The sequence below is a fragment of the Artibeus jamaicensis genome, unplaced genomic scaffold, assembly GCF_021234435.1.
Source record: "Artibeus jamaicensis isolate MK-2021 breed Jamaican fruit bat unplaced genomic scaffold, CSHL_Jam_final contig_426, whole genome shotgun sequence".
NCBI classification, from domain to species: Eukaryota; Metazoa; Chordata; class Mammalia; order Chiroptera; family Phyllostomidae; genus Artibeus; species Artibeus jamaicensis.
In genome coordinates, this window is record NW_026521826.1 from 13,897,911 (window position 1) to 13,913,236 (window position 15,326).

Consider the following 15,326-nt stretch of genomic DNA (forward strand, 5'->3'; position numbering starts at 1 on the left):
GAATAAAATTTAAAGAACTTTTTAAAGCAATTGGTGTCGCAGGTTCTCGGGGCAGATTGCTCTCCAGGTAGGGTGTGCTGGTGTGAACGCTCGGTAATTAATGGCAAGGGTTCTGTGTTAATTGACCGCTTCGGGAAAGAGGAGGCGTGATGCCTCCTTATTAATCATGAAAAGGAACGTGCGGCGTGGAGGCGCCACTGTAACCGCTCTAACGTGGAGAGATGTTAATTAATGAAAAGAACAATGATGTAAGAAATTAGCTGCATAATGCTCACTGCCGATGGCAGTCGGGTTCAAACGTGTTATTTAGAGTAGAAATCACAGAACAGCGACTCGAGTGTCAGATACTTGTAGCCTTGTACCACCAAAACGTAGGGGGGGAAAGTCTTAAGATGCCCCTGTCGTCTTTGCTTGAAGAATCAAAAACACTCAGCCAGAGCTTATTTATTTCAGAGGAAATGGGCTCACCCTTCAGCTCTGATCTGGCATCGAAAACCAGCGCAGAGCGAAACAAGGTCACACTGATGTCATTTACTTCCAACACCATGGGTCACACGGACTGCTGAGGACACAGCAAGGGGAGAGGGCATTTTCCCTAGGCTGAAATGAACAAACTGCATTTCTGATATTCCCCAACTAAATATAAAGAAAAATGAGGATTTACTTCAGGGACTGAGTGTCTTTTATCTCTTTTCATCTAAATTTAAGTCCCTGAGAGAATATGTAGCTTCCAGGACATCTAACAATCCATTTCCAGAAAAGGAGGCCGTGTTTATTAAGATGTGCCAGAACCCATACCCGGCAGTTAGGGGTCTCAGAGCACCAGCAGCTGAGCTGATGGCTCCCGTCAGTCTGCACGATGGGGACAGTAACAGCTCGGAGTTACTGTCCGAAGAAAGGCACAGGGACCTGCACAACAGGCCCAGCCGGAGCCTGCCTGGGGGGCCTGCGAGGCGGGCCCTTCCATCCTCACCCAGGAGAACAAGCGCACTGACCCCTCCCTCTCTCTCCAGGTGGAACGTGCTGGGGCTGCAGGGTGCCCTCCTCTGCCACTTCATCGAGCCCGTGTACCTGCACAGCATCATTGTGGGCAGCCTGCACCACACCGGCCACCTCTGCCGGGTCATGAGCCACCGGACTGAGGACATCGGCCAGCTGCCCACCTCCTACCAGCACAACCGGCCCCTCCTCAGCGGTAAGAGAACTCGTCCTCCAACACACACACCCCTTCCCATCAGCTGGCTGGCACCAGCAGGCCCCAAAGGGGCCAAATTGGGTAGATTTTATCCATTTTGGCCAATGGCTATTTAAAACACTTGGAGCAACATTACAGCAATCCAAAACTTAAAAAAGAAGGAAGGTCGGGGAGCATCTCTGAAAGTGAGAAGGGCCACATTTCAGAGAATGTACAACAGGATGCACACAGCACATCGACGCATCCTGGTGCCACTTTAGCTGCAGTCTCCACGGTGCCCAGTGGAAATAAAAATGAATAATTGTGGATTTGTCCAACGGGACAGCAACTTACCCATCAGGAGGAGCAACTTACCCGTAGCAGGATGGAGGTCCAGGTGGGTGCGAGGCTGGAGGAAGGGACATTAATAGCACAGGGCCTATCTGCCCAGGGTGGGATGCTGGACTCAGAGGCCCCTGTGTTCTCCGCACCAGCCAGAGGCTAGCATACACTGGGGAAGCGCATTTCGCAGACAGTGGAGAAAGTCAGTGAGCTCTGAGCTGGAAGCACCATTCCCCATCCTACTCCCAGCTTCCCATGCCACCCATATTATCAGAGCCAAATGGGGATGGCCACCCCAGGCTGCCCAGTACAGTCAGTGTGAGGATCGGGAGTCACATGGTCTTGGAAGTGGTCAAGTTCTACGATCACTAGGAAGGAGCAGTTTCAGAAGGTAACGCCTCCACTGTGACCACTGGCTGTCCACACGCAGGACCGTGGAAGGCTCCTGGCACTGACTGGAGCACGTGGAAGCCTCATCCAGGGCCTTCAGGAAAACACCACGCCTCCAAGGCAGCTCCCTGCCTGGAGCAGGGGTGTTCTCTGAGGGGCTGCTGCAACTACTCTGCAAACCGACAGGTGTCCTGAGGAAGCAGGACTCGACCTCTGCTCCAGGTGGACAGTGGGGCTAGCGGGGCTGTGCCGACTGCAGTGACTGGCTGCTTCCGGCTCAGGCCAGATCATCCGGAACAGAAAATAGAAAGATAGAGGAGCTGCTTTCAGTGTGTGGCTAAGGGTCGGGCCTAAAGTTTATTCCCAAGATTATAAAATTGTTCTCAGTTATAAAATCAGGGCAACAATATTGCTCCATGGGGATGGTAGTGAGAACCAAAAGAAAAAATCCATGAAAAGCTAAGCTAGTATTCAGAACATTTTCTCCACTCACTCCAACACTATACAGGGTGCAAAGCAAAAGTAGGTTTGCAGTTGTTCATATGGAAATTAATCGAATAATTAATAGATAATAACACAAGAATAAACTCCATGTGTTGCATACTCACAACTGTAACCCTAATTTTGCCCCACCTTGGACGTGAACAATTCTGCAGAGACCAGACTAAACCTCTGGGAAAAACCTGGGGAACCCAAGTTCACATCACAGCGCCGTGCACCCTGAATGCTTTAGCTGGAGCCGTGTGTTTGGGGAAAAGAGCCTCCCTGAACGCTTGCCTTCGGTCCTCTTAGTGTATGCAGTAAGATGGGGAAGTGGGGAGAATGGGCCTAAAAATCTCTGCTTTAAATACTCAGCTTTTTAGAAAAAAGGAAGTGAAGTGGTAACTGACTTTGGATCTTGATCTACCAGGCTGAGAGTGTGATCTGTCTGAGCTTTCAGCCTCAAGGCTCAGCTTTTATTTTTCTTCGTCAAGAAAAAAATCACAACAAAAGGGAGGAAATATGAATAGGACAGATAATGTCTCTGTGTTAATGGTATATGGTTTTTAATACTGAACATTCTTAATCTACACTGACTATAAAACTTATAGTTAGTTCTACAGCCCATGGCAAGGTCTTGGCAATGAAAATGAAATTTGAGAGTCAGACCAAAGGAATTGAATGTTAGGACTGTGGGTTAAGACTTGTGGTTTATGTTCATGCAACAAAAGCAACGGGATCGCTAATAAACAGAGAAAAACCTCGGTTGTCTTTCTTCACAGCACATATTTTCCTGATGTAGTGAAAATGACTAGCCAGTGTATCAGAAGACTCTTCAGATTTCATGTTTCATAAGCAGCTGAATTTATCAGGGAGAGGTTTGGTACTTACTGAAATGCCTGCCCACAGTAGCCTGTAAATTCTGCTCAGTACCACCTCCCTGTTGCATTGCAGACGCCTCCCTTTAAGGAACAGCAGTGGGTGTGGTGGAGACCTGTTGCCATTTACATCCACATTTTTGTGTGAGTTTGAATATCCAAAATGTTAGCACACTAAGCTGTAGAATCTAATATGGGATCTCAAATTTCTTTAATTCAGCAGAAATTTCTGGTGTTGATGATCACTAATAGTATCTTGCAAAATACTAGTGGGTAGAAGCAAACCTTTTATGCAGATAAGTAACTTGCAGTATTAGCATATTAAAACCAACACAGACACATTAAGGAATAGCCTACACACTTTTCATAAATTTTTAAGAACATTGAAAAATATCTGATAGGCTCCTTTGTCCTGCAATCACTAGAGGTAGGAATTTATCCTCCTGTGCCTCTGAAGGAAATTTTGAGGGAAAAATTATTGTAAATCTTGCTAGAAAAAATCTAAAATCAACCCTAATATTTTTGCATGAACATCAAAAAGTTAGACTCACCTGAAAACTATTTAATAAGAAATTTCCATAATTAGCACTAATCTCCCTAAGCAAATTAGATAAGCCATGGTTTACCAAAAAAAAATTAAAATTAAAATTATAGAAAAAAGTTGTTTCCGTTTTCTGGGGAGCTTTTAAAAATATTTGTATATTAGTTAAGTTTCACCTAACTTGTACCATGATTTCAAGGAATTATTTCACAGAAGAACTGAATATCAAACTTAGTTATGTTGCTTCTGAGATTTCTACAATCCAAGGAAAAAACCTCTCTTGTCAATACATTTCATTTGTCCAAATATTAAGAAGTTGGTCAACATAAGCCAGGCACTCATTTAATCATACGACAAATATGTATCGATCACTTACTCTGTGCCCGCAACCATTCTGCACTGGCAACAGAGCAGTGAATAAGATGGTCAAAAATCAATACTCCCTGGGTGATTACATTCTAGTGGGGAAGGCAAGCAAACAAAATATAATGTTTTATAGAAGAGTAATGTAAAGAGGAGATTAAAAAGTGACCCTCACTCTAATCAGAGGGTCAGGAAAGATCTGAGAGGGCGGCATCTGAGCAAAGTCCTGGAGGACGAGAGAAGGGATGTGTGGGAGGGCCAGGAAGGGAAGGCAGAGCCCGGAGTGGGGGTTCGGGGCTCGGGAAGCAGGTGGGGCTGCAGCTGCAGTGAGCAGTGAGCAGTGAGCAGTGAGCAGTGAGCAGAGTCAGTCGGTCAGGAGGTCAGGACTCAGTGTGAACACTCCATGAGCGGACCCTTGTGGGGCTCACAGAGCAGCTCAAAATCCTCTCTACTCCTAAATTAACATTAAGATGATTCCTACTAAGAGATAGAGCAAAATAATCCTACAGAAAAATTGCAAATACATCGAAAACAAGCAGGCATGGGCAGAGACAAGACCGCTTTAACAAAACCCAGCAGACAACAGATGATGGGCAGAGACAGATACCAGAGTTCACGGACACAGACTTCTTCACATATCCACGTTCAACAGGGTAAAAGTGACCTAAAAACAAGATGGAGAATGTAAGGGGAGAGATGGAAGCAAAAAAAGGGGGGGAAAGAAATGGGAATTTCAGAAATAAAGAAAGCCATGTGTGTAATGGAGGGTAGGTTTAATTGCGAACTAAGCACAGCTAAGGCAGAAATAAGTAAGTTGGAATCATCCCAAGAATGCAGCACAGAGACAGAGAGAGGACGTCGGGGTTCTCCAGAGAACAGAACCAATGGGAGGTGCTCATTTTTCTACTAGAAAAGAGGTTTCTTTTAAAGAACTGGCCCCAATGATCATGGGGACTAGCAAGTCTGAAATCTGCAGGGCAACCTGAGAGGCTGGACATCGCAGCCGAGTTGATGTTTCAGTCAAATGCAAAGGTGGTCTGCAGGCAGAGCTCCTTGCTCTTCAGGGGCCATCAACTGCTTACATGAGGCCCTCCCGCATAATGGAGGGTGCTCTGCTTTACCCAGAGTCCATGATTTAAATGTCAGCCCAGGTAAAAAAAATACCATCACAGCAACCTCCAGCTGGTATCTGATCAAGAATCTGGGCACTGCAGCCCAGCCAAGTTGACACATAAAATTAACCACCCCTAAGGAAAAATGCATACATACATAAATGGTAAGAGGCAGAGTGAGAAAGTCTAATTAAATGTAATAAAAGTTCCAGGAGAGGGGAGAAAAAATGGAGTGGGAGTGATAGCTAAAGACATAATAATAACTAAGAACTTTTCAGGACAATGGAAAACGTTGAGCTACAGATCTATGAAGCACATTATATCCGGAGAAAATTTTTTTTTAATTTTCTTTATTTATTTTTAGAGAGAGGGGAAGGGAGGGAGAAAGAGGAGAGAAACTTCAATGTATGAGAGAGACATCAATCAGTTGCCTCTCGCACACCCCCAAGTGGGAACCTGGCCCACAACCCAGGCACATGCCCTGACTGGGAATCGAACCAGCAGCCTTTTGGTTTGCAGGCTGGTGCTCAATCCAGCAAGCCACACTAGCCAGGGCCCAGGAAGAATTTTTTAAATCCTTCCCTCAGCAGTAAAATTACTTTAAAACAAGGCAAAAAGAAAATCTATTTAAAGAGCAGTCATAAAATAAAAGACAGATCAACTTCAAAGAAGCTAAATCAGACTGAGGGCTGATGCTTGGAAGACAAAAAAACAAGGAATCAATACCTTTAAAAAGCTGATAGAAAGTTAATCTCGCCCTGGCCTCTCTGGCTCAGTTGGTTGGAGCACCGTCCTGACACCAAAAGGTCAGGGCACATGCCTAAGGGAGCAAGTTTGATCTCCAGTGGGGGCGCGTACGGGAGGCAACTAATCGATGTTTCTCTCTCACATTGATGTTTTTCTCTCTCCTTTCTCCATTCTCTAAAAAGGAAAATTAATCTGAACCTCAAAATCTAGAGCTAGTAAAAGCATCCCTTAAAAATAAAGGTGAGAACATTCCCGACGGACAGAAACAGAGCTGATTCGACTCTGGCAGACTCGCACTGAAGAAAACGCTCACTGGTGCGCTGTTTGGGAATGAGAGAAATGGTCCCAAGTGGGCCATGCAGAAGAGAGAGATGGAAGTTATCCACGTTTTACCCAATAAAAAACTTGTCTTATTAGTACATTTCGAATACTATGATAGTAGAAAATATATAATTTGAAGCAAAATCAGTACTATTCTGCCAAAGTCCCTTTATCCATATCTTTTGAAATAATGGCAATCCCTATAGGAACCAAGAACCATGTTGTTATCAGGTTATAAAGTGATACATTCGAATTCTTTCCCGCCGTGAAGGAAATGTCACATTTTGTGAGTGTCCTGTGAGCCCGTGTGGCCTACACTTTGAGGAATACAAACCACAGTCATTTATGATCACAAATAAGATCACATTCCTATTGACCTAGGAAGGAAGCCCGTGGAACTCAGTGTGGAAAACTCCCATTAGAGCGGACGCCCCAGCCTCCCACGGGGATGGCATTGCTGCCGCTCTCTCCAGAACCCTCTCACAGAACATCAGGAACGGCCAGGCCGGCAGCTGACGGGCTCACGCCCCTGCACTGCCTCCAGCCATCTTGGCCACCAGCTTACCAACTGGTAAATGAGGAAAAGCCAGGGAAATCTGTAAAGGCCTAGTTTTTTCTCACACTGTGTGCTCCCCTGGCTGGCAGGAACCCAGAGGACTTGTCACCAATGTCTCAGCAGGAGGAGCTCACATCCACCCTCACTCTCCTCATGCACAATCTTCAGAATCCGCTGCATCCTGCACACTTCCCCTAGAATGTGCTCGATTAACACAAGATGGTAGCTACAAAAGCACTGTCAGTTATAATGGTGCCCGTGCTAATGAAAACAAAAAGACATTAATGCAGCCTTAGTACTTAGTTATGTTAATCCATAAGTCCACAAGGAAGTGTTACTAGCTTACTTACATCAGAAGAGAGTATATGTACAGTGAAGGGTGGGAGGGTGTATGTATATGTGTTCACCTGTGTGCATGCATATGTGTAGTATGTGTGTGCACACAAGCATATACGTGATGGGTATGCTCATGTGTGCGTGTGCATGTCTGGTATGTGCCAGAATGTGGGTGGTGTTCTTGTGTGTGGTATTTGTGTGCATGTATTTTGTGGTGTGTACACATGTGTGGGTGTGTGTGGTGTGTGTGTGTGCCCATGAGACCCCACAGGTGTCTGGCCATATATAAAAGTCAAGAAGTTCCTTCTATTCCGTACCTTTGAGATTCTGTGCACACCTGGAAGCTGCTTCACTCATTTCACAACTTAAACACAGTGCTACCCTGTAATACAGACTTGCCTCACTTCATGTAAAGGTTGTATCCCTGAATGTCTTGTGTAAATTTAATTTGGGGGACGTGAATTACATTTTAAATACAGTAGACCCACTAGTTATTTAAAGAAATTCATTAACATCTCTCTTATATATTGCTTTAGAAGGAGGTATGTAGGATTTTCTCAAGTGAGGCATCTTTACCTTGAGAAAATAGCTACACGAGCTACGATAAGACTTTCATTTTCAATTCAGTCATTTTCATGGTTGAATTGTGGGTTCACATTCACTGCTCTTCCATAATGGTGGGAGTAGCAGAGGTCAGGATGACAGTAGTGGCAAGTGAGGTCGCGGCACTGGTAATCGCAGTAGTTAGTGAACTAATTGACTCATCAAAGGCCACACTGCTAGCAAGTCACGGAGGTGATGTCTGAATGTGATCTCTTTGCAGAGCCCACTCTACCAACACAGGCAGTTGCACTTAAATGAAACGTCAGACCGTCCTCATGAATTAGTCCACCCGGCAGAGTGTGTGTGTCAGGGGCCCATGGAGACCTGCTTACTCCCACACGGATACGCTCCACAGTGAAATACTTCTCTGCAGTGTTCACGAAAGGTGGATAACCCACGTGTGACCCTGCAAACGAACAGAGGTCAGCACACCCCTGAGTCTGTCTCAGGTTCCACGGATTCTTATCAGCGTTGTCTCCATGAGCTATTGCTCTGATAGAGAAGCTGTTTAGCAGATAGGGTTCTTTCCAAGAGACTGGAAATAATTACTAAGAAATCACTAAAGGAAAGACTGTTAGTCTGTCCTTCCCCCAAGTTATACCACCTTTCGGGACACTTTTATTCGCTCACTCTCTCTTGGGCTTTCCCACCAAGTTTCCAAACCAAAGTCCTTGCTGACTGAGGCCAGCAGCATGAGCCGGGTCGGGGCCTGCGTTCCCACCACTCTCACCAGCCATTTGTCCCTGAGAGCGAGCTACCCTGAGCTTCTGCCACAGTCAGGGGCTCAGAGAAGAGGGAGATCAGAGGTGGCTGAGAGCAGCTGCAACCCTCTCACGTCCAAAACCAGTCCTCCTGCCAGAAGTGGCACCAAAGGGGCCAGGTTACTCCTTCCCCAGAAGGTTTCCTCTCTTGGTCCATAGAGTAGTTCCAAAATTCAAAATTAGTGCTGATTGTAGGCTGAATAATGGCCACCCAAAACATCAAATCTTAATCCCTGAAACCTGTAAATTACCTCATCTGGAAAAAGAGTCTTTGCAGATGTGATGAAGTGAAGGATTTTGAGATGAGATTACCCTGGGTTATGTCCATGGGTCCTACATGCTGTCACAAGTGGCCTTATAAGAGAGGCTAATGGAGATGGAGGGAGGGAGAGAGAGACGGAGAGAGAGTGAGAGAGAGACTAGCTTGCTGCCCCTCGGGGAGATTAACGGCTCGGTCAGTGCTGGAGGTGACTGGATAATAAAGAACTCTGCTGCTGCCTCTGCGGCAGCGAGACTGTCCACCTGCACCTGGTCTAGCCACTCGGGTATCGTTTAGACTGACACAAACATGCTGGGATCATTGTTTCCTTGTATATCGGCACATGTGCCTGTTCGAGTCAGCTGAGCCTGGCACAGCTGAGTTGGTCTCTGTGGGTGTAGTCAACAAGAGTCACTAATGACAGTGACATCAGAAAGTATACCACTGGCGCGAATATTTAGTGAGAATTCAAGGAGCTGTCTATATAGGGTTGAGGGGGAGGGGGCAGGGAGGAAGCATGGCCATTCTGCCAGGTTACTTTGGAGATTTTTTTCTTCCAAGCAAAACACAGAAAGATAATCCTTAAATTAGAAGATCAAAGTGTAAGACGGAGGATAATGTGTCCAACAGAGAAATCCACTAAAGAACAGACAAACGAAACAAAACATGCTTTATGTGAAAGGAACTCGGGTCCACATTTACAGGTTAGTCACTCCCCACCTGAGCCCATTTAAGTGAGCAGCTGTCCTCAACAATAATGGAACTGAGAAAGTTCCTGTAACCCGAGAACATTTTTGATCTACAATGCAGAGACCATGAAACAAACCAAAGTTGACCTTCTCCCCTTCAAATGAAACTAACAATAACCATAGCACCGTACGGAGGGCACTGGGGTCCGTAACTTGGCAGTTTGGAGCTGCACAGAAGGCACTGCACATGCGCTGGCTGTCCCTGGACACAGGGCTTGCTTCTCCATGGGGTACTGGCTGCAGGTCCCCTGAGGACCACCCAGACCTTGCTTCCCAACACCATGGCTTCTCAGCCACTCTGGCAACTCTGCTGTGACCCCTAAGTAGTCACATGGTAGATTAAGTGCAATGGGCTAAAATGATCAGCTCCGTCCCCCACAGACACCCACTCTCCAAAGGCACATGACCCATCGGGGAGGGGATGGATGGGACCAAAGTAGAGCAGGTTCTAGAATCCTCAGGGCATTGCAGGGGAGGCTGACAAGGTAATACCAAGGCTCGCGTTGGTTCAGGCATCTCACCACCAGAATTCTCCAGAAGTGTGTGCGGAGCCTCTGGAAGTGGACAGGAAGGAGGCCGAGCTGAGGTCAGATGCTACCAAGTGTGGCGATGCCCAGGCTGCCAGTGGGTGCTACCCCAGAGCAGGAGCACCGGATCTTTCCATTTTCTGAGCTGCTGGGAGAACCTGCGCTGTAAGGAACATGTTGTCCCAATTAAAAAGCCATGCACACTCTGACCAGGGGAGAAACTGTGAAGGAAGGACCTGCCTGCCAATGCTGGAGGCTTTCTAGGCAGGACCAGCCCCAGCTGCACAGGGACCATGCTTAGAAGGACCGCACTCGGTTTCACACTGTCATCCTGCAGTTCTCACTCGTCATCAAACCCGGGGTCCCCCGTTTGCATTTGCACTGGGTCTCGCAAATTGTGTAGCTCGGGGTATCAAACTCATTTTCACTGGGGGCCACATCAGCCTCATGGTTGCCTTCAAAGGGCTGAAATAATTTTAAGACTATATAAATGTAACTACTCCTTAGCTATTAAGGAGTTGAAAGTACATTTGGCCCTTTGAAGGCAACCACGAGGCTAATGTGGCCCCTAGTGAAGATGAGTTTGACACCCCGGGAGTGGGTGCGGTCTCTGGGACAGGCCACTGGATTAATGTTTTCTTCACTAGCTTCTTTAACTCGTCGACCCAACTCGGAACCTCGGGACCCATCTGGCACCATGCAGAGCAGGGGTGTACAGAAGGTACCCAATGACCCCAGTGCTCAGGTGGCATCCACCTGGCTCCACTGTTCATTAATCCATCAACAAATCTTTATAGGAAGGGGAAATGGGCAGAGCTTTTTTTTATTACCAGACTGCCTTACATTAATAATTTCTTTAAAAAGTGAAAAATGAGTTCCAGCAATGACTGTCCCAATGAGACCTCCATCAGGGTCAAGCAGAAGAGAAGCGATGACCTGGCCACGGGTTAAAGGTGCGAACGCGGACCTGCGGCTGGGCCACCCTGTGCAAACGCAGACGTCTCCCTCCGCCCGTGGGCCCGAAGCAGTCTGGGAGCAGGGTGTTGACGGGCTGCTTCTACTTCTGTCCTGACAGGCGTGAGCAGCGCCGAGGCACGCCAGCCTGGAAAGTCTTCCCACTTCAGTGTGAACTGGGTGTTGGGCAACTCGGACGTGGAGGTCGTGGATGCCACCACCGGGAAGCGGAGCTGCGGGACCTCATCCCGGCTCTGCAAGCATATGCTCTCCGCTCGGTGGGCACGACTGTATGGAAAGGTGGGTAACAAACTCCCGCCTGGGGCCCCCACCTAGACACTGCCAGTGGGTTTGCATCCAGGGGGACTTGTGACACAAAATCTGATTCCCGGTCTGTTTTCTTTTCCCCAAAGACTACCCCTTCTATGGGAAGTCTACCCATAGACTTCCACCAGGCCTGAGGCAGACCACTGGCTGTATGAGTGAGGCGGAAAATGGGCTTGTATGTGACACCCAGGGTGGCCAGCCCAGGGCACCTCAGAAAAGTCCATAGAAGGCTTTTTAAGTTGATGTTATTCCCAAGTTAGAGATAAGGAAACTGACACTCAGTAAAGGTAGGTGATTACCCCAAATTGTGCAAGTAGTGAGTGTCAGAGAGGATTTGCACTCTCCTCTCCATCTGCATTTCCACTGCACCAGTTTTGAGGCTCCATTTCTCCCCTATAAATAGGGAATGACGACATCTCTGGGTTCTACATCGAGATATGCATTTCCATGTGTTTCCAAAGCATAACAGATTGTAACAAAAAAAAAAAAAAAGAAAGGAAAGAAAACAGAAACACAAATAAATAAAACTGCTGTGCTGGTGTTCCCACTTCCTTAACCAGGGAAAACAAGTGTTGTCTTTGACTTCTCAGCCAGCAGAACAGGATAGACCTGCTGGTGCTTAAAACAAACACTGTCCACTCAAAGGACCCTGGAAACTGCACGTTTCAGCTCCGGGCCTGGCAGCGATCCTGGCGCCGCCACGGCCGTGCAGGAACCCGGTCTGCTCTGATCAGGCAGCTAAGGCTCCTTTCCCGACTGCTCTAGGCACCTTGCACGCTTCCCCGCTGCACATCAGGGGGTCCGTGCTGAGACTCTGGAAGGTCAGAGCACACCATCAGCTTTGTCTTGCTAAACAAAGGGGCCTCTTCTTCTGCACAGGTTCCAGGTGATGGTGGCAGCTGGGGACCTTACAGCGGGAGACTGTAAGGTCTCCCCCCTTACACTGGGGGACTTCTGACCTGTTGCCCACCCTGCCACACCCTGACCTGCTGGCTGTTCAGGGTCATCAGGCCCTGCGTGATCCCTGCCGGTGTTGGCTGCACTGCTTTGCCTGTCACGGCTCTGGACAGAGGGAACCTCCCAGTTGCATTGTCCCCCTGTTGGTCAGCATGTAGCTCAGAACCCTCCTGGTCCTGCCCCCGCCACACTGAGTCAGTTCCCATGCCATCCCTGGCAGCACCATCCCCACCAATCCTCCTGCAAAAAGAAAAATGCACATGGTGCTTGTTATTTTAATAGCAGGCAAGGACATGTTTATTTTATCCCTTAATCATTCACACCCTGGTGATGCAGTTTCCCTAATAAATGGGTTGTCCATGGAATTATAGAATTTCCTGATAGTAACTGATACAGTTCATCTTTTTTTGTTACTTTGTGTGATATTTTACTTTATCAATAGGTCAATTGAGAGAAAATAGATATTCTATTTTTAATAGCTTTATTGATGTAAAATTCACATGAACATTACCTATAAGGTGGACAAAAGTAGGTCTACAGTTGTGAGTACATGAAACAGTTTACTCTTGTATTGTTAATTATTCATTATTATATTTCTTCCATATGAACAACAGCAAACTTACTTTTGCCCCACCCCGTGTATTTAAGGTGTACAACCCGATGCTTTCATGAAGGTATGTGTGAAATGACCCCCAGAGTGGAGCTAACACATCCATCACTTCCACAGAGTTACTACTTGTGAGTGTGTGTGTGAGAGAGTGTGCGATGAGAAGACTTAATCGAAGGTCAACCCTCTTAGCAAATTTCCGGTGTAACATTGCTCTTTATCACATTGCTTTTCTGTTTTAGAGGAAAAACGAGAAGTGGAACCAGGAGCTAATGTTTGCTCGTAATGCTCATGCAGCTCTTCTGTTCCCCGTGGGGGGTGGGGGGGCTCGCCTCTGCCTGAGGCTCATTCGTCCTCTCTCACTGCCGTCCCACAGCTGAGCACACGGATCCCAAGCCACGGAGACACGCCATCCATGTACTGTGAGGCCAAGCTGGGGGCACGCACCTACCAGTCAGTTAAGCAGCAGCTGTTCAAAGCACTTCAAAAGGCAGGCCTGGGCACCTGGGTGAGGAAGCCGCCCGAGCAGGACCAGTTCCCACTCACTCTGTGAGTCGCCGCCCCAGGCTCTCGGACACAGGGAGATGCCCGAGAAGGCCGGGCGGGCGTGAGGAGCGACAGGACTGTGCTGACTGGGTCTGTGCATTCATTTTCCTTTGGTGTTCCAGAAAGACACGAGCGTGCCATCAATGTTCGGATGAGCAGCTAGACTCGAACTAGGAAGGTGCTGCTTCTCACATGGCTACTCCCCGGTCGCTGGAACCACGCATGCCCGCCACACCCACAGGCACCAATGTGGTGGTCCGTGTTCTCGATGGGTCAGCAGGAGTGCGGCTTTTCAGGCTGGAGGGTCTGAGCTGCAGCCTTGAAAGGTGGTACGGAGGCTCTGCCAGTTAGAAAGAAACCTCGGGCACCGTGTGCTATGCTTCCCTCCCTCCACATGCCTCTGGAGGGTTGTGCTTGGATCTCACTAGCACGAGGTTACAGATTCTTCAGGACAAGCCACAGTGAAGAAAAAAGCCATGGGCCCCTCCCCAAAGAAGCCAGGAAGAACACCCTCTCATTTTCCTTATTCATTAGAGTTTTACTCCACCTCCTTTCAAAGAGCATTTGGGGTGCACAATCTTAAAGAACCCCTAAAACAGGACGAGAGAAATGAGTCCATTGCTGCAGAGCAAAGGCACATTCAGTTCAGGGACTAAATGGTCCCTGAACTTCCCAATAACCGAGTGTCTCAGACTGTCCTGCGCCCGCCTTGTCCATCACAGCTCTGTGTCTCTGGCAGACAACGAAGTTTGAGCTGTACAAAAGCAGCTGCCACTCCACAACCTCCCACCTGGTGATGAGGAAACCCTATCCTAGACCAAATTCTTACTTAGAAACTAAATTGTTTTTAGAGGGCAAGCAATAAAATACATACAAAACAACCTTGACTCTGGGCTTGAGCACCCACGGGCTCTCTGTTCCTTTAGGTTCCCCATCAGCACCTTGCGTGACAGAAGAAATTCACTTAAAGCAGCTAAAATGCAGGAGGCAGGATTCTGTCCCCCTCAGGCATCAGACAACAGAATCCTCCTGCGCAGGGCTGGACACAGGACCACCTGGGGTTCGGCCCAGGGCACCATCCTCAGTCTGAGGGGTGGGACTGTAACTCTGTTCATGCAAAGCGGGACGCGCCTCCAACATACCTGTAGTTGGTCCGTACACCTTGAACTTTTACTTTGACCACTTGAGAACTCACTTCTAAAACCCTTCATGCTAACTAACAGGTCTCTAATTTCTCCAATTACAACCCACACATCTGAATTCATTGTGCTAAGTAGCAAAGCTTAGTAGTAGCCAGCTCTGGTCTGGGCCCCAGCTAGAATCCCAGCTGATCCCCTGGGGGTCCATTCTGGAGCACAGGCTTCCACTCAACCCAGGAAATGCGAGCATAACATCAGGCTGTATATATTCAGGTACAAATTACAGATATCAAACCAATGAGGCAAAAAATGAAATGAATTGTAGATATTCGTTACAAAATAATAAGTAGAGACATTAGTATGGAAATAGAAGCTTTTCCTGGGATTGCATATTAGGTCAAATTTATCCTTCAAGTTCTTTTAGAAAGGAAAATGGCACTGTAGCAGACTGCTTCTTCACCATAAAGTTTCAAAAGATATGAACATGTTTTGCAAATATGATCCAACATTAATGTTTTATAAAAATTGAAATAAAATAAAGTCTCCATTCAGACAAAAGCCATGATGAAATGGCCAGTTTATATTAGTTTTTGATCCCCTGAAGTGTCATTAGGATGGGACTTAGGGAACCGAAACACGTGAGGGCCGATTTATGAC

At 47.3% G+C, this 15,326-nt stretch overlaps 1 protein-coding gene across 1 annotated transcript in view; it reads left to right on the forward strand.

Moving 5' to 3' along the window:
• ADARB2 (adenosine deaminase RNA specific B2 (inactive)) overlaps nucleotides 1-13,537 on the forward strand; it is a 439,845-nt gene extending 426,308 nt beyond the window's left edge. The window contains exons 8-10 of the mRNA XM_037156536.2: nucleotides 1,014-1,195; nucleotides 11,215-11,393; nucleotides 13,361-13,537. Of these exons, the coding sequence (XP_037012431.2) occupies nucleotides 1,014-1,195; nucleotides 11,215-11,393; nucleotides 13,361-13,537 (538 nt within the window). The remainder of the gene's footprint in view (nucleotides 1-1,013; nucleotides 1,196-11,214; nucleotides 11,394-13,360) is intronic.
• Nucleotides 13,538-15,326: the final 1,789 nt, after the last annotated feature.